General features: G+C 53.4%; 2 protein-coding genes across 6 annotated transcripts in view; one reads left to right on the top strand and one right to left on the bottom strand.

The window, feature by feature from the left end:
• Positions 1–17937, bottom strand: part of CORO2B (coronin 2B) — a 134326-nt gene that overhangs the window by 15471 nt on the left and 100918 nt on the right. For all 5 annotated transcript variants that reach the window (XM_072809369.1, XM_072809370.1, XM_072809374.1 and 2 more), the window contains exon 3: positions 8595–8711. In XM_072809369.1, coding sequence (XP_072665470.1) covers positions 8595–8711 — 117 coding nt within the window. The remainder of the gene's footprint in view (positions 1–8594; positions 8712–17937) is intronic.
• Positions 5795–9657, top strand: LOC140622560 (uncharacterized). The gene is made up of 4 exons (XM_072808211.1): positions 5795–5839; positions 6089–6200; positions 6832–7417; positions 7977–9657. Exons 1-4 carry the CDS (start codon positions 5795–5797, stop codon positions 8317–8319), a joined length of 1086 nt encoding a protein of 361 aa, XP_072664312.1. The 3' UTR covers positions 8320–9657.

The following is a 17937-nucleotide window of genomic DNA, read 5'->3' as shown; positions in this document are numbered from 1 at the left end:
TGCTTCTCCCTCTCCCCCTCCCTCTGCCTCTCCCCTCTGCACTTGGTCTCTCTCTCAAATAAATAAAATCTTAAAAAAAAAAAAAAAAGAAAGAAAGAAGAGGCAGAAAGAGACGATGGGCTGAGAGGAGGATGAGACACACGGAGGAGCAGAGAGCGTGTGGTCCATGGGGTCCCAGCGCGACAAAGTGCACAGTTTCTCTGCAATCCGTGAGTACCCTCCTGATTACTGCCATCTCGCCCTGGTGGGCTTCCATTTCTCAGGCCAAACATACTCTGCCTAGGTGCAACTGTTTCAGCCCCAAATGGGAGAAAAAAATTCTTTGCCCTGCCTTGGCTCCTTGGGAGAATAAAATGAGACGCTGGTCGCCCAAGTTTGTAAACTGTAAAGTGCTCGAAAGACCTAAGGAATTCTAATCCTTGTTATAATTGCTGTCATCATGAATGCTGTTGACTATGCTCTGACCGGAGAGGAAAGAACACGGGTCGTGACAACTTAGGGCACCTTTAAGGCAAATCTTTTGAAAATCGGAACTGCACCCTTGCCAGTAAGGAGAAAAACTGGAAAAACTGCTTTGAGATGCCATAATCTTCTAAAGGAGCCGACTGGGAAGGGGGAGGGGAGGGGGAGGGGAGGGGGGAGCCAGTGCTGGCAGGATCATATACCGGCACTGGTGGAGTGGATCGGTGTTGGTAGTATTCTAACTCAGAGTAGCTCTTTGGGAAGCAATCTGGCAATCCTTAGCTGGAACCATAAAGACATCTATGTCGTATTCCTTGACCTAGTAATACCACTCGGAAAACCCAATATAAGCAAAAATCTTCATGCATGAAGGTGTGCGCTGCAACGTGGAAAATTTAGACACTCGAAGTGACCAACATCAGGGGAACAATTTAATATGTCATGTTACTATGCAATATTAGCCATTCGATCAATAATTCTGAAGCCTACGAATAAACATGGAACTCCAAAGGCAGTCCTCGGGACAGGGGAGAAGGCTGGGAACTGGGGGTGCCCCCAAGGCGATTCCCGTGACAGTTTCCTTTCCCGGCGTGTCCCCGGAAGACCCTACGCTGCACGTGTAGACGTGGGAGGCTTCACGGTGAGAAAGGCAGGTTCAATCAAAGGTCTGAGGTCACCTTTCAGTGTACCCTTCTCGGTTTAAAAAACAGACCCGAGAAAAAGTTTATAATTAGGGGACAGTCTAAAACAGTTTTCTGACATTGCCATCACCTGTGGTTGCTCCAGCTTTCCATGAAAAGCCCTGGACGGGCGGTGGGGGCTGGGGGGTGAGGTGACAGAGAGGGGACCCAGTAGGACCCATGGTTTTTCCTAAGTGGGCCCTGCCTAAGGGCATTCAGAGATGAGGTCTGATCTGGAAAAGGATGGGAGGGTGGAGCAGGGACCAGTGTAGATGACTGCGTGGTCACCCCTAAGACCCAGTCTTCTTGTCCCCAGCGCACCAGAGGACGGTGACCCTTGAAGAAAGGACACCAATGCTTGGTTTGGACACACATGAGCATGCCCGCCTGCATGCACACACACACCACAAACCCCCACCCCCCACTTTTTTCTCCTCTACCCCAAAGGAGGCTGTTGCATGTGTTCTTCTGCAACTTGTTCTTCTCCTGTAATAGGTAGTGAGCATCTTTCCACACCAGTACACATGGATTTACCCTCTCTTAGTAAGTGGCCAGAGGGACATCTGTTGCCTGACGGTGCCACAATGGATTTAATCAGTCTCCGTTAACGGACACCTGGGCTCTGCCCACTTTTGTCCCTATTACAAGTCACTCTATGAGGAACAGTCCCGTAATACAAGTTTGAGTGCAAATAGTCTTGTAGGGCACATGCCTACGGGTGTTTCATTTTTTAATAGTTACTGTAAAACTGTCCCCAAAAGCTGTCCCAGTTTTCGCCAACAGAGTCGGAGAGTGCTTCTTTATCTACGTCTCTAACTATACTTTCAGAAATAGACCTCTGCCCACCCAACAGGTCGAAAATGCCATCTCACCGTCTGGGTTTGCATTTCTGATTCTTAGAATTACTCTGTATCATTTTATGGGGTTTATTGTCGGCATCGGAGGAGGAAGCTCTAGAAACTTTCAGACTCTAAGGGATAAGACGTTGAGGGTCAGAATGACAGGCTGGGGGTGGGGGTCGCCTGGGAGGCTCAGTGTTGAGCGTCTGCCTCTGGCTGAGGTCCTGGGATGGAGTCCCACATCAGGCTCCCCACAGAGAGCCTGCTTCTCCCTCTGCCTGTGTCTCTGCCTCTCTCTGTGTGTCTCTCATGAATAAATAAATAAAATCTTAAAACAAAACAAAACAAAAAGCATTTTTTTTTTTTTTTTAAGGAGGTCGAGGATGTGGTCTCTGGACACCTTGCACTGTAGCTTGAGGATAACGGACAAGTAGGCACACACGGGAACACTGAGGCAGTCAGTGCAGAAGTGCTTACTGAGGCAGGAAAGTGGCCTCCGAACTTTGAGAGAGATCTCTGAAACAGAGACTACAGCCTTATCCACTCCACACACACCTCTATGAGCCAGACTCCTTTTAGTCAATGGGATTGTGCTGAGCTCCAGTTCTTGAATAGTACTTGGGGGGCAGAGAAGGGCAGAGCTGAGATGAGAACAGAGCTGGAGGGGCACTGATCCAGTCTTGGGGAGCGGTCAAGGGTGGGAGGGTCTGGGAAGAGCAAGGCTAGAAGACTGGATGTGGGCCCCTGTTTGAAAGGAGAGGCTGGGGGGAGTGGGGAGGGGGCAGAGGAAGGGGGTGGACAAAGGAGCAGCGAGCAGCGTGGGCTCGGGCACAGCAGGCAGGGCAGGTGGGTCAGCTTGACCCGAGTGGAGCAGGCTGGCATGTGGCAGAGGAGGTGCCACGTGTGTCACACCTTTAAGTCACCAAGGTCTCAGGATGCTCTGCTTGCGTCTCAGGAAAAACCCTTTTCCCCATCAGCCTCACTCCTGAGTGTGGAGCTAACTGAGGCGCCTCCCTGGGTAGTGTCCCACGCCAGGCGAAGGTGGAGGCCCGAGGGAAGCTGGGAAGGGAGGGTCCAGCCAGCCTCCAAACCCACTCACTCGCAGGATGACTGGGAAAGCCAGGTAACCACTCTGAGGCTCAGGGTCCCGGTCTAGGTGACGAACAGAGACACGGGCACCATTCAGAGGTGCGTGGGTTGAACTAAACTCAGCTTCACGTCCTTGTGGGTCTCAGGCTTCCTAGCCAGATGAGCTGATTGGTTAGCATGACAGGTCTGCCTAGGAAGCCAGGGGTCAGCCGGGGGGAGGGGGAGGGCCGGCTCTGCCTGTGCCCAGGTTCAGCCTCTGAACTAGGTCCAAGAGCCAGGGAGCCGAGGCCTGCAGCAGGAGGCCCAGGGTGCTGTTTGTTACCAATAACTGTGAGATGTAGGGTCCCAGGTGGGGCTTGGGGGACCGGATGAAAAATATCCTGCAGCAAGGGATAGAGGCACCTTCCCTTAACCCCATGTGATATGGCCACTTGTCCCAGTCTTCTCACCTGCGCATCGAGGCAATACTAGTTAATCTCCCGAAGTTCTCCACTTTTGACATCATCGAGCGTATCGTGGGGGAGGGGGGAGAGACTGGCTCTGCTTGATCTACGGCTACAGCTTGATCTGCGGCTACAGCTAACAGTAGGCACCAGGCACCGAGTATGGTAGGAGCTCAGAGGAGGAGCTGGAGGTCACAGTGGACCTGGGTAGCTGGAAAAGCAATTCCAACCTCTTGGCATTCAAGGGATTTGTCTAAAGCACAGAGAGGATGGGTGTGGGAGGAGCACTGTGGATCTGCTCAGAGGTTGCTTCAACAGGAAACCCGATAGGTCAGACAAACCAGATTTCTGGAAGGAAGAGGTGGAGAAATATGGCAAAATGCTCCCCCTAGCAAGCCAACTGTGCCCCTTCTTAGGTCCCCAGATTGGAGCCACGTTCAAGGCAGCTACATTCAACCCAACAAAATACGCTCAGTGTCTGCCTGTGTCACACATACCAGTCGCGGGGCCAGGGGAGGGTATCCTTGGTCTCAGCAGCTCATGGTTTTGCGGGGGAGACAGCAGACCGTGCAGACAAGGCTCAAGCAAGAGAGCTGATAAGGATGTTTAATAAAACTACAGAGCCGAGTGTCCCTGTGCCTGGGGACGGAGCAGCCGGACAATAAAGTGGGAGCTTAGCAGTCTCACAATCTCTATTCAAATCAGGGCCTTGACCTTACTGGCTGCCCAACGCCTACCTTCACCCCTGCATTGGTCTGACACCTTGGAGAGGTCACAGTTTGTCCTGCTTATCTGTCCCCAAAGAGGGAACAGCCTGCCAGTGCCCATATGCAGATATCGGGCACCGATAACGTGCCAGGCCATCCTACTGGGTGGCCGACTCCTCCATTGGGCACCGGATCTCCTAAGGTCTGAGGACCTTTGCCTCCAGCGCAAGGAACAGTGTCTGGCACATAGTTTTGAATGCGTGAGCCAACGGAAGAATCCTAGAAGCCCAGAAGTCTTGCTGTCATGCCATCGGCAGGTTCAGCAGTGAGTGAGCCCCCGACTTGGCGGGAGCAGGCCCCCCGTCGCTCCGGCTGGTGGTGAGCTGCGGAGTCGGGAAATCACCCATCTGGCTCGGAAGGGGTCGGGGATTTCTCTCTCGGGTATGAGGTTCCCATGCAGCGTAGTCTTTTTTTTGGAAACCAGTGATAGAAGGTCTACTTGGGGGCTCAATGAGCAAAGAGTGAGATGAAGTGGGGAGAGCCCTGGGTCTCTGACTCCAGCTCTCTGGCTGCCCCAGGGGCCGTGGGGTTCGCAGTAGACCATCAACGCGAAACTTCGTACATTCATTTTGTTCTGATGCGGAGTCCAACACGATCTCCAGTTTTACAGGAGGGCCGCTTGTGCCCAGAGAGGTAAAGGTTCAAGGTCGCAGGTCTGGAAAGTGGTGGACCCTAACCTATGGCCGCCTGAGCCTGGCTGCTTAAGGACAGAGCTGCGCTGCCCCTTGCTCTGCGGGGCCAGGTGTGTCGGTGGGGCCACTGTCCGGCCATCTCTGAAGGGGGCACCCTGTTCCCTTCCAGCTCCGAGAGGTAATGGTTCTAGAGTGTGTGCGTGTGTAGAAGGGCAGGGTGGTGGGTGGCTTCTGGCTGCTGCTGCAGGGCTGACATCCTGCCCCATCCCACTCCCGGCTCCTGGGGAGGGCCCTCCTCTCTGGGAGTGGGGGTGGGGTGGGAGGGCAGCCTTTGGATAAAGGAGCAGAGGAAATCGCTGAGCTCAGCCCACCAGGGAGAGGGCCCTGCCTCCCTCTTCCCCTCTCCTTGAGATGTCAGAAACCTCTCCGTTTCTCTGCAGCTGCCGGCCCTCTGGGAAGGCTAGGAGCACAGGGCTGGAAGCCCACGGAGCCCTTCCCTGCCGCTGCCAGCCACCCTCCCTAGCTGCAGCAGAAGCTATAAAAAGCACAGCCGCTCAACAATAGGTGACATCACCCAGCGGCGGAAAGAACTGGATCCTACCAGATGCCAGGGAGAGTTATGGCCCTACAGCTCCCTCAGGACAGGAGTGCATTGGGAAGGGGTCTGGGTAGGTTCCCCTGGAGCCCTGGAGGGCTGGGGTCCCCCTCTGAAGGCCCTCCTCATGCCCTGGCGGGGGCCGGGGGCATGAGCTTGGCTTTCCCTGGAGGTTTTTCAGGGGTGGGAGATATGGGAGAGGAACTGGGGAGCAGGGGGAGCTGGTGGGCTCCTTTCAGTGTCCCCAGACTGTCCAGAGAGACAAGCAGAGGGCCCCGCCTGGAGACATGGGCCAGACCCGCTTCAAAGCCACTCTCCTGCCCCCGAGCCCCGTGAGTAGCACAGAGCCCGGCACTTAGGTCTCCTGCCTGACCCCCTAAGCCTGGTTCTGGGTGTCCCATGTGCAGTAAGTTGACCATTTGGGCCTCCCACCCTGGAGGGAGGGTGTCTCAGTGGCTTCCCCTCGAGGCGCTTCGAGGGAGGCAGGAAGGTCAGCCTGCATGGCCCCGGTGGTGCGGACAGGCCTCCTGACCTGGCCTGTGGAGCTACGGGCTCCTTCCCCTTACCTGCCCCCCTCCCAGGACCTGCGGAGGACGCCTCCCGCCCTGCCCTCCGTGTGCCCCACGTGTGCCCTCGTGCACGTGTGGCATGGGGCCCTGCTCAGAGAAGTCGCAGTGATGTACACACTGAGTGGTGGATCCCAAAGGCCAGCCCTCAGTGGCCCTGGGCCTCAGTTTCCTCACCTGTAAACCTAGGAAGGCTGGTGATGTGCTGAGGAGTGCCGGCCCTGCCTGGGCCCCGCCTGGGCCCCGCCTCCCTGTGTGACCTTGGGCCTTGGGGCCTTCTCCAGGGGGTTACTGGGCCCGGGGGCCTGTTAGCTCCAGTGGCCCTGAGGCCCAGGAGAGGTGGCGAACCAACCAGGCTAAGCTGCTGCTTATGGGCAGCTGGACTGGTGGCTGGAGCAGGAGCTTAGGTCCCCTCTGGACCAAAGACTTCATCTCCTTCTCTCTGGCTCATGCTCTGGGCCAGTCCTCCTCGCTGTGCCCCCAGGCCTGGTGTCCTTTCCCTCATCTCTCACCTCTGCCTGCCACGGCCTCCCCTGGGTGCTCCTCTCCTCTTGGCTGAGCCACATCCCAGGGCTGGTGGCTTGAGGTGTGTGTGTCGAGGGGGGACACTCCTCCAGGGAGCCAGCTGTGACCGCCCCCCTCTGGCCTGAGAGGTCCCCTTCCCTGATCCCCGGGGAGCACAGGGTCCCCTCCATATGTTGAAATCCTACCCCCTAAGCTGATGGTATTAGGAGGCAGGGCCCCTGGGTAGTGACTAGGTCTTGAGGGTGGAACCCTCAGGAATGGGATTAGTGCCCTTATCACAGAGCCTCCAGAGACCCCAGCCCCTGCCACCCCGCGGGCATGCGACAAAAGGAAGGCTCTCCCAGACCATTCTGGCACCTGCTCCCGGACTTCAGCTTCCAGAACTGTGAGCAGTAAATGCCTGCTGTTTATAAGCCCCCCAGCCTGGTGTTTTGTGACAGCGGCCTGGGGACTGAGACCCTCCCCGCAGGCCCGTGCCCTCTCCCCCGGGGCCTCCTCCAACGCCTTCTCTGCACCAGTCCAGCTTCTCCAGAGCCCAGCCTTCTCTAACTCCCCGCCGATACTTCTGGCAACACGCATCTCCCCTCCCCGTGCACACAGCCCTCGGCCTGACCTCGGCGGCTGCAGGGACTTCGTTCTGCGTAGCACGTCGGTGAGCGGCGTATGCCCTGCCCTTGTACTGCTGGTGGCTCCAGCGCAGGGCAGAGACCCGCAGGCACAGTGGGGGGCACAGACCCCCTTACCCCCGCATAGCAACCGCCAAAGGCACGTCTCAACACGGCCGTTGCACAAAGGGAGCAACACTGAGGCCCAGGGAGGGTAAGTAATCTGCCCCTGGTCGCCCAGCTGGCCAGCGGTGCTGCTGAGATTCAGTCCCGGGTGGGGAGATGGCCCAGCTGAGCTCCGATGGCAGGCCAGTCCCCGGGAGCGGGGCGGGCACCCTGTGGTCCTGGGATCTCATGGGCCTAATGGAAGAGGGCCGCTCGGCTAGTGTGGTCGGTGCCGGGCCTCGTGCTTTTCCCGAATATCCCTGGTTTACTAGCCGGGCCCCTGGAGCAAGAGGCACCTGACTCACCCAGGAAGGGAACGAGGTGCTGCTGAGCCAGAAGCAGGCAGGCCCGGCTCCGTCAGTGACCCTTGCACCGTTGCCCTCCGTCAGGTGGGAGTTAGTACCCGAGGCAGAAGCCCCGGCTCGTGTGTCCTTCCTGTCCCCAAGCTGGTCACTGCTCACCTGCTTGCCAGCTGACTGCTCTGTGCATTTGTGGCACGACGAGACCTGGCGCGTGGGTCGTGCAGCCAGCAGCCCTCCCGTGCGGACTCCCTGCCTGTGACCCTTCCTTGGCCGCGGTCTGGGGGTGGCAGTGGCTTTCTCACACAGGGACCCCGAGGACGAACTACACCCTGGCTCAGAGAGAGCGGAGGAGCTCCAAGTTGCAGCCTGTCCGCTCCCTCCCTCGAGGTTGATGACAGTCGCCCAACACCTCGCAGGCAGAGCCGCGCCAACCGTGGTCACTGACGCTCTCCGCTCCTCGGGAAGGACGCGGCCCCTCCACCTGCCCTCTCCCCGGTCACGCAGCCCCTGTGCTCTGACCACTGCGCTCCACAGCTGCCCCCAGCCCCAGCCGCATCCTCCCTGGCCCAGGAAGGGCAGGAGGGAAAATACGGACAGGGAGGAAGGTCTTCTTCTGAGACCACAGACGAGCGCTCAATCACCTCCCTAAGCTTCGTGTTTTAAGTCTCACCTACAAAATCAACACCTCCAAACGACATCACACTAGAGGCGCCAGATCTGCCAAATATTCCATGGATTCACTTTCTCAGTCCTTTTCCCGACTCCCTCCCCATCCGGGGCTAGCTGGAAAGACAACAACAACGCTGGTAGAAGAAGGGCAAAGAAGGGAGGAAGAGAGGCGTTCAGGAAGGGAGGGCTCCAGGAGGAAGTGGGGAGGAGCCCCCAGGGGGTCTGCCCTCCTTGGGGAGCCCCCCTCCTGCTCACCGACGTGTCCTCTGAGCACGAGGCAATGATGTTGTCAATGAATGGGTTCCACTTGATGTCCAGCACGTTGCCCTGGTGACCACAGACCTTGGGGTAGTTGGGTTCAATCCTGCCCGTCTGCCAAGGAGAAAGAGAGAGAGAGAAATGGGGATTAGTCGGATGGTCCTAGGGTGGCCCTGAAGAAGAGACGTTATTCTGGGCTGGAAGGTCCCTGAGGACCTACCACTGTAGTATCCACCTTTGCATCCCTGCTTAGGCTGGTCCAAGTGTTCAGTGTGCATCTTAAACACCTGTGCACAGTGCCCCGTGGCTCAAAGCGTAGTCTCTGGAGGCACAGAGGCCTGTGTTTGAATTACAGCTCTGCTCCCTTTTAGCTCCGTGGTCCTGTTAAAGTCAGTGAGGTTCGATGAGCTTCAATTTCTTGATCTCTGAAAGCAGGAGAGTAACACCTGCCTCTCAGCCTTTGGTGAAGACTGAATGAGCTAACACTTAGCAAAGTGCTTCGTGTGCAAATTATCATCACAGTGAACGCTCGGTATAGCACAGTAGTATTATTGTCATACAGATTAGATAATAACAGCTCCTCCAGGAGGTCTTCCCTGACCCCTCAAAGGGGTAAGAGCTCCTCCTCTGTGTGCTCCTAGCATTCTAGGCCGCCTTCTATGAGGCACCATCAGGTGCAATGCGGCCTGTTTCTATCTGTGAGCAACCGAGGACGGGATCTGTCTCTTGTCTCTGATTATCCAGCTCCTTACAAGCCTGGCACATATGCTACGTGCTAGGTACATGACCTGAGAGACATCCTTCAAAGGGAATGGATTCCACAAAAGACGCAACAAGGAACACAGGGCAGGGCAGTCCATGTTTAATGAAGGGAAGGAAAATTATAGCCAGAAGCCGTGTTTCCATCCTCAGGCCTTTTGAATATTAGATTTTGGGGTATTGGAGGAAACAGGATTTTCCCAGTCACTGCCCATGGGAATAGTGGTTAGGTCATCAGAGGCATCTTGGGCAGGCCATACCTCACCCCCCCACCCTTTAGGACCCTCAACTGATGAATAAAGAAGAGAATCAATTTTTGCAAAGCCTCTGCTTCATGTGCTTTACGCTTTGCCAGCATGATGGGGCCAGGGTGATTTCAGAGTCTGTGTCCTGCAGTAACCTCTCCCCACCCACTTCCTGCCCGCATCTCTAGCAGCTCATTTCCAGATCATCTGATTTTTTTTTTTTTTTTTTTTGTGACACAGCAATGGTGAGATGGGTAGCGAAGAAACAGACCCAAGAGCAAATGGCAATGGTACAGAGGGTGAGACATGAGGCAGAGGAGGAGGGAGAGGAAAACAGCATCGGAGGTGTACTCAGGAGAGCTTGGCTGACAACGTGCATCGTGGGAAAACTACAGAATGGGGGCAATGGAGATCTGGGGAACACCGTCATCAGTTAGGAAGGGGTCCCCTTTGCCATTCTATGGGGGATGCAGTTAGAACTGGGATATCTGTTTATTTATTTTTTTTAGATTTTATTTATTTATTCATGAGAGACACAGAGAGAGAGGCAGAGACACAGGCAGAGGGAGAAGCAGGCGCCCTGCGGGGAGCCCGATGTGGGACTTGATCCCAGGACTCCCGGGATCACGCCCTGAGCCAAAGGCAGATGCTCAACCACTCACTGAGCCACCCAGGTGCCCCTGGGATATCTTTTCAATTACTTTTGGGCTGTTGGACTCTTTCTTTAAATCAGAGTCTAAGCAGATTGAGCCACATGTGACCATGGCATTTGTCAAGGTTACACATTATTTTCTCTGACTCTCACACACCCTGTGATTTAGGTATGAGGAACTTGAGTGAGGCCCAGAAAGCTTAAGCAACTTGCCCAAGTTTACCCAGCTGAAGGCAAACGGGGGTTCCTGCCTAGGGGTGACCCTCAAGGCTGAGCTTTTGGAATCCCACAGCTCTTTGGGTCAAGTCCCCTCCTCTAGCCCCGACTTCCAAGGGCAGACAGCTCCCACAGCTCACATACTCTCTGACAGCACCATATGATCCCGAGGGCTACATCCGAGTGATCCCTGAGCAAAGCTGCCTGCATTAAGCTTTTGGCACCCAGCCCAGCCCAGGCGCATGTGAGGGGCACCGAAACAGTCAATAGGTGGCCATCAGCTAGCAGCAGCTTCTGGCTAGCAGCCTGTGTGGGTGATGCACTGGACGGACAGGTTAAGCAACATCCCTGGAACCTATTCAGAATGGGGTGAGGTCAGAGCCCTGCATTGGGAAGGGAATAGGTCTTTTTAAAGCTGAGAATGATCCCGATGTAATGTATACTCCCAGGTGGACCTCGCCTTACACAATGGATGCATTCCCCAATAGGGTGGGGAATTATGATTGTCATGACTAAATCACATTGTTGCTCATGTGAATGGTGACCCCTACAGTTGTGCAGTGCACAACCTACTTGACTGTACATGGTAGCCCTCAAGGGAAGAACCCCCTTTCAACCTGGCAGCTCTGCGTTTCCTATTTTATACCATACGTTACCACATAACATTTGTTTGAAAGACAAGTTCCAGTACTAAGAAAAAAAATATCAGAGAAACCACTGTTCTATGGAGAAATCAACTCAATTAAAAAAACACCATGATTAACTCCAGGACAAAGGGTGTATAAAGAAAGCTAATGTAAATCATAGTGATAATGATTTATGTACAATATTTACATAGTTGTAATAATGTAAATCCTGAATATTTATTGAAACAAGAGTTAAACTATAACATACCGGGAGCACAGAGGTAGGGAAAGTTTGTGTGTGTGTGTGTAGCTGGAAGGGAGCCAGATCCTTATCTTCCATAATGGGAAGTCAACATACAATGTCTAAGATTTAAAAAAATCTAGACATGGCGGTGAAAGCCTGCAATTAAGAAATCCGGGGATAAGTGCAAAAGGAAACAGCTAAAAGCAATGAACGGAGCTCCCTTTGGGGAGTGCAGTGAAGTGGGGGAGGGATTGACGTTACAGGCAGTGGTGTGCTGATAACTGTTTAACTGGTTTTCCAGGAAAAAAAAAAAAAGGCCCTCTTGGGAGCATTTGCCAATTTCAGTGGTGTAAATATTCCCACTACGCTCGTTTTTGATCTACCAGGGTGATGTCACCAAAAGTCGAGTCAGAAGAGGCTCCTGGCAGTCCACGGTCACGTGAGCTTTCCACCGTGGAGACAAGAGACACAAGTTATCTGGAGAACCAGAGCAGTAAAATAACTAGGGGATTTGTTAACCCCCAGCACCAAAAAAACAAAAAAACAAAACAACAACAAAAAACAAAACAAAACAAAAAACCCTTAGCACCTTTGTTTGGGATATAATTTATTTATTTATTTATTTTTTTTGGGATATAATTTATTTAATTGGAAGTTTGCATAACTTAAGTTTTGATAATGGCCATGTTTACCCATGGGTTTGCAGAACTCCTAAAAATGTAGCAACAGGCCCTCAAGAGCCGGCCTGAGCAGACTGCAGCACATCACCCGTACTATAGGTTTTGCAGTGGCACCAGTGGTTATGAACTCTGGACCACTACTGCTTTGAGAGGCATACGAATTAAAGAACAAATAAATAAAATACAGGTACCAGATGTTCTAAAGGAAGCTAGTTCTATATATATTTTTTAAAGATTTTATTTATTTATTCATGAGAGACACACAGAGAGATGCAGACATAGGCAGAGGGAGAAGCAGGCTCCATGCGGGGAGCCTGACGCAGGACTCGAGCCTGGGACCCCGGGATCATGACCCGGGCTGAAGGCAGATGCTCAACCACTAGCCACCCAGGCGTTCTGTTCTGCATTTAAAAAAAAAATGTGAACAATCCTCTCCCCAGACCCCCAAATGCCTCTCTTTTCTGTTCCAATTTCTGTAGGGGGCTGTGACTTGAGACCGAATCCGGATCTGGCTCGTAACTGTCTTCTCTCACTCGCTCTCCTACTAATACCCACACCAACACTAACAGCTGTCATCAATGTAATCAGATTTAATCTTCATAACTTCATCTTACAGCAGAGGGAGCAGAGGTTTAGAAAGTGTCAGAGGAGCAGAGTCAAGGTTTTTCAATGTTTCAAGATGGTAGTGGAGATGGTCAGTTCACAGTGCCCCAGGGTAGGGTGTCAGGGGTTCTGGGGTCTAACCTGCCAGCTGGTCCTTGAACCTCAGAAAGCTTCAGCCTCAAAAGAAGATCTAGCTGCCTGGGGTGGGATCGGGGAAGCCCGTTCCTTGGTGTCTATAATCCCATGATTGCCATGGAAATCTTCATGCTGTTGGCGTGGGCCTCATCCCGGAAGCCTCAAAGGACAAACGCAGCCCCCTCTTCAGTGAGACAAACCTTCAACACCAAATCTTGGGTGGTGGATGTCACCTACCCTGAGCCTTTTCAAGGAGTTGCCGAGTGCTGGGGGGCCCATCACATCTCAAGTGTACCTCGTCTACCAGAAGACCCAGTTGACAGAGGCTGGGACACGGGCCTCTCCGTACCTTCCTGCAGGTGCATTTGACCTAGTGTCTCAAGGACTTTTCAAAGGTTCATAACCTTTGGCCAGTAAATCAATAGAGAAGCACATGAGGACATTTGCTGCTCAGTGTTATTTATAATAGAGAACAAAATAATAAATGCCTAATAAGGGGGCGTTGCCAAAATGAATTCCAGTACCCCAGTATTACAGAATATTATGAGGTCATTGAGAAGTGGTGTTTTCAAAGAATACTTAATGACTTGGGAATTGCACAAGAGCTAATGGTTAGTGCAACAGTCAGAAGCAAGTTATGTATGTAAAATGATCCCTGTCTATTACACACACACACACACACACACACACACAGTCGGTAAGAAAATCCATCAAGATGTTAATAGTGGCAATCTCCCCGGCTTAGGTGGGTGTTCGTGGTTTCCAACTCTTCCACGACGAACATTTAAACTTTGAATCGAAAAGATAGATGTCGGGATGCCTGGGTAGCTCAGAGGCTGAGCATCTGCCTTTGGCTCAGGGTCTGATCCCAGATTCCCAGGATCGAGTCCCACACCGGGCTCCCTGCATGGAGCCTGCTTCTCCCTCTGCCTGTGTCTCTGCCTCTCTCTGTGTCTCTCATGAATAAATAAACAAAATCTTAAAAAAAAAAAAAAAGGTCCTAAAGAAGTGAGGTGCAGACTCATGCCTACCAATTTACATGTTCCAGAAGCTCTGGGGAGCACAAATATCTTTGCTCACGCAGGCTTCTCTGCTTCCTTGTTGCCCCACAAATGGTTTGGGGGGAAACAACCTCCCTGAAATTGAATAACATTGTACAACTGATTGCAAGCAGGTTTCAGGGTGCGTGGTGTGCCCGCGGGCGGTCGAGGCCAGGCCCTCCCTTGGAAAGGCTGCCCCCGGGAGCAGTGGGTGCTGGGGGCCTCCGGCCAGGCTCTTCCTGAACCCCAGGAACTGATTGAGGACAAGATATTTTCAAAATAACCTGCCCTGGAGCTTCAGCTTCTTAGGATTTCCCGCCGCTGCTGCAAAGCTGAATTTTGTGCACAGAAGCAAGACGTTTCTAACCCGGGGAATCAGCTCAGGAAGGCTGCAAGGACCGACTCCAGACTCGGGAGGTGGCTCACCCCGCACCCCGCCCAGCCGAGTGACCTAGAACGTGGCCACCGGCCTCTCCGGGCTACCCAGATTCCTACACCCTGGGCTGTCCCCTTCTCTGCTTCTTCTTGGTGGCCCTCTTAGCTGTAGGAAGCAAGGCTAGGCTGCAGCCACAGGGCCTTGCCTCTGGGCCCAGGACAGAAGGTACAGAGTCACCCCAAGTCTGTTACCAGAAGGACACGGGATGGCAGTGCTAAGGATGACAATGAAAAAGACAAGGATGGTAACATCAGGTCATTGGACAAATGCTTACAAAGCCCTAAGCCTCCGCTGAGCAATTTATGTACATTGTTCTATTTGATTCTTGTTAACCTTACAAAGCCTCACAAAATGCTTCTAACCCTCCAGTGACAATCCATCTTAGGGGTAAGAAAACTGAGCTCCTGGGTTGGCAGAGCTGAAGCCTCGGACCTGGGGGGCATGGAGTGGCAATTTGCACTTGGCACCGTCCGGCTGGAGGCACCCTCGCTCCGCCGCCTCCTGTCTCACACCGGAGGTGAGACTTGGGCTAATTTAATTAGGGAGAAAGTGGTCATAGATCAGAAGTAGGACCTCAGGGGTTCTCGTGAGCTTCTCAGGAGGGGCTGGCCCGCAACTCTGTTGTGAAGCCCCTTAGGGACACCCCCCAGGTGTCAGATCATGATCTCGGGCTCCTAGGATAGAGCCCCCCCATCGGAGGGGGTCCCTGCTCAGTGGGGGATCTGCTTCTGCCTCTGCCTGCCTCTCTCCCTGTTTGTGATCTCTCTCTCTGACCAATAAATGAGTAAAATCTTAAAAAAAAAAAAAAAAAAAAGGAGCCCCTTAAACTTGCTCACTCAGTGTCTTCCCCTAGTGATTCTTAAACTTGGCTGTATTTTAGAATCACCTGGGAAGTTTAAGAAAACCCCAGTGCCCAGGTTGCACCCCTACTGCTTTAGCCGCAATGTCTGGGGTGGGGGAGCCAGACATCAGTGTTTTTGCAAGATCCCCAAGTATTTCCAACAATGTTTGGAAAGCACTACCCTAGGGGCTCCCTAGGCTGCCGGGGCCTCACACAACTACTTACAGCACCCATGCAATCTGAGACAGGGTCAGAGTTACCTCATGTGGGTGCAGGGGTGTGGGGAGAAATCAGAGAACGTCATTGCACGAAGCACAGATGAAGCAAGCAGGAAGGCAACAGTCGCCATCAGGTGACATTTTAAAGGAGGACCAGGTGATGATTTAAAGGAGGACCTGGGGTCACGGGAAACGCTGAACCAGGAGAGGGGAGGTCTAATGGCGAAATTCCAAGCTTTGGTGGGGGATCAATTTTTGGACAGGCCCCCCAGTCATACTCCTGCCACCACGCGCTGTCCCATGCCTCCCAGACCCCCCTGCTAGACTTCGTGCAGTCTTCTCTCCTCTCTCCTCCAGATGGAAGTTGATACTAAATGAGAGAGAGACAGAGTCAGCATAAGATGGGAAGCATAGTCCTCATTGAGGCCCACGGCAAATGTCAGGCCCCCTGTGTCCCCACCCGGGGCCTGAAGGAAGCATCACCCCCACCTCACAGCCCGTGACACTTCACTAAAAGCACTTAAACATAGTTACTTAGTTAATGTTGCCCAGGGGAAGGTGTGACCGGACAAATGAGGAAAGTCGCCCCTGGTCACTGCACTGGCAAGTGACAGCCAGGACAAGTTTGTGCAGGTTTGGGGCTCTGGGTGTCACCATGGCCCTCTCAGCGGGGGTCAAAGGGGTGTCTCAAGCTCCTAAACACTGTGTGCTCTTCACCGAAAGCGGGGGTGCCTGCCCGGGGTATACCCAACTGACTAGTGACAGTCCCCAACACACGTGCACATGGACACACATTTATACACACATGCACGTGCAACCCTCGTGGCCATTTCTGTCCATTTCTGTCCAGGCCTCTGGCTCTGCTCCTTCCCTCTCTCTGTCCGGCTCAGAATGCACTGGCCTCACGTCCCATTCTTCGGGGCCCTGATCTCTTCGACCAGTTAATCCAATAAATGAAAGCCTGCTAAGGAGGACACTGGGGGATAATGGGTCAGTCCGTTCCTCCCTGCAGGTCATCTGTGCCGACGCCGGCAGGAGCCTTTAGCGAGAGTCTTTGGGCCCACAGGTGCACTCTCCTGGGTTTTCAGACTCTCAGGCAGTCTGGCTGGAGATCTATTTTGGATGGAGACTTTATTCGCTCTCGAGCTTGCGGGATTGTTCTGTGGGATTCCTGGAGTGGGCCCCCGATTTGCCTGCCTGCCTCTAGTGTCCTCCCTCTTCAATGCTCTCGCCAAGCCATCTTCTGTACTCTCACCTAAAGTCCACCTCTGCTGCAGCGACTCCCCCGCTCCATAAGATTCAATGGCTCCCTATTGCTTAGATTTGAAAAGCCGAACTCCTTGTTCAGACATCAGAGCCCTTGCAGCCCCAGCTCAGTCCTGCTTTGATAGAACCCCTCGCCCCACTGCCGGTGCCACTTCATGACTATACACATACCTCCGTGCCCCCGCCTCCGATGCTCCCACTCCCCAGGTGACTTTTGCTCCTGGTTGATCCCTGCCACCAGGCTGGGAACACCACGATGTCAGTGACCTTGATAAAGGCACGTCTGGAGCCTCATCCAGTGCCCAGCTCGCAGTAAGAACTCAAGCTGGGTGAATGCCACCCGATTTTCCTCCTCTGGGCCTTTCCTCCCACTGTTCCCTCAGGCCAGACTCCCTTCCCATCCTCAGCACCTGGAAAGTATCATCCAAGGAATAGACAAATGCTCTCTCCCGTCCCTCTGCTGGGACATGATTCTGGCTCCTGCTCTTGTGACCCTGAGAAACTCTGCGTCTGGGGCTGAGCCTCAGGGGTAGATTCAGAGTCAAAGGGCAGAGTGTGCGATAGGGGTTGTGAATGCTCTAAAGTTAGTCACCCGGACAGGCACAAGCTCACGGCGGGACCTCAGAAAGCCTCCTCACTTTATGACTTCCTGTTTTGATTTTTCCTCCCATTCTTTTATCTTTGTGTTTTCAAGATGAAAAGGGTTTGCCGACTTTTCCAGTTAAGATCCCTGGTGTGTTTGTACGTGTGTATGCCCGTATGGGCAGAGGAAGTGGGAAAAGGCTCAGCAGGGGTGGCCTGGTGGTGCAGGAGTGGTGTCGTTTGGGGAAAGTGGGAAGGAATCCTGGTTCTCCTGGAATTTCAGCTCTAGGAGACACACTCAGCTCTTCCAGGCTCCGGGAAGAACGGGTGATGGTGGGGCCACCTTGGTCCACCGTCCTAGGCAGTATCATTTTGCAGATCCCACAAGAAGAGATAAGAGGCTCCCTGAGTCTGGGATAGGAAGATGTCCAGTGGCAGTGCGTGTGTGCATACATGTGCATGTGTGCATGCGTGTATTGGGCCTCAGGGCTTATGCTTGTGGCTGCAGTTTCCTGATTACTGGCCCCTTTTATAAAACCTTATGCTAAAATACATAAAGAAGATAAGAAAACCCCAAACCTACGGTGCGTGACAAATCTTTTTTTTTTTTAATTTTATTTATTTATGATAGTCACACACAGAGGGAGAGAGAGGCAGAGACATAGGCAGAGGGAGAAGCAGGCTCCATGCACCAGGAGCCGGACGTGGGACTCGATCCCGGGTCTCCAGGATCGCACCCTGGGCCAAAGGCCGGCGCTAAACCGCTGCGCCACCCAGGGATCCCCTGACAAATCTGA

Source organism: Canis lupus, chromosome 32 (assembly GCF_048164855.1).
Source record: "Canis lupus baileyi chromosome 32, mCanLup2.hap1, whole genome shotgun sequence".
Taxonomy (NCBI): domain Eukaryota; kingdom Metazoa; phylum Chordata; class Mammalia; order Carnivora; family Canidae; genus Canis; species Canis lupus.
The sequence above is the reverse complement of the archived record's forward strand: the minus strand, read 5'-3'. Positions and strand labels throughout refer to the sequence as shown.

Coding starts and splice junctions, on each gene's coding strand:
- LOC140622560 (XM_072808211.1), top strand. CDS start 5,795: ATGGGCCAGACCCGCTTCAAAGCCACTCTCCTGCCCCCGAGCCCC. Junction 5,840..6,088: donor CTCTCCTGCCCCCGAGCCCC/GTGAGTAGCACA, acceptor CCCCCCTCCCAG/GACCTGCGGAGGACGCCTCC. Junction 7,418..7,976: donor AACACTGAGGCCCAGGGAGG/GTAAGTAATCTG, acceptor TTTCTCACACAG/GGACCCCGAGGACGAACTAC.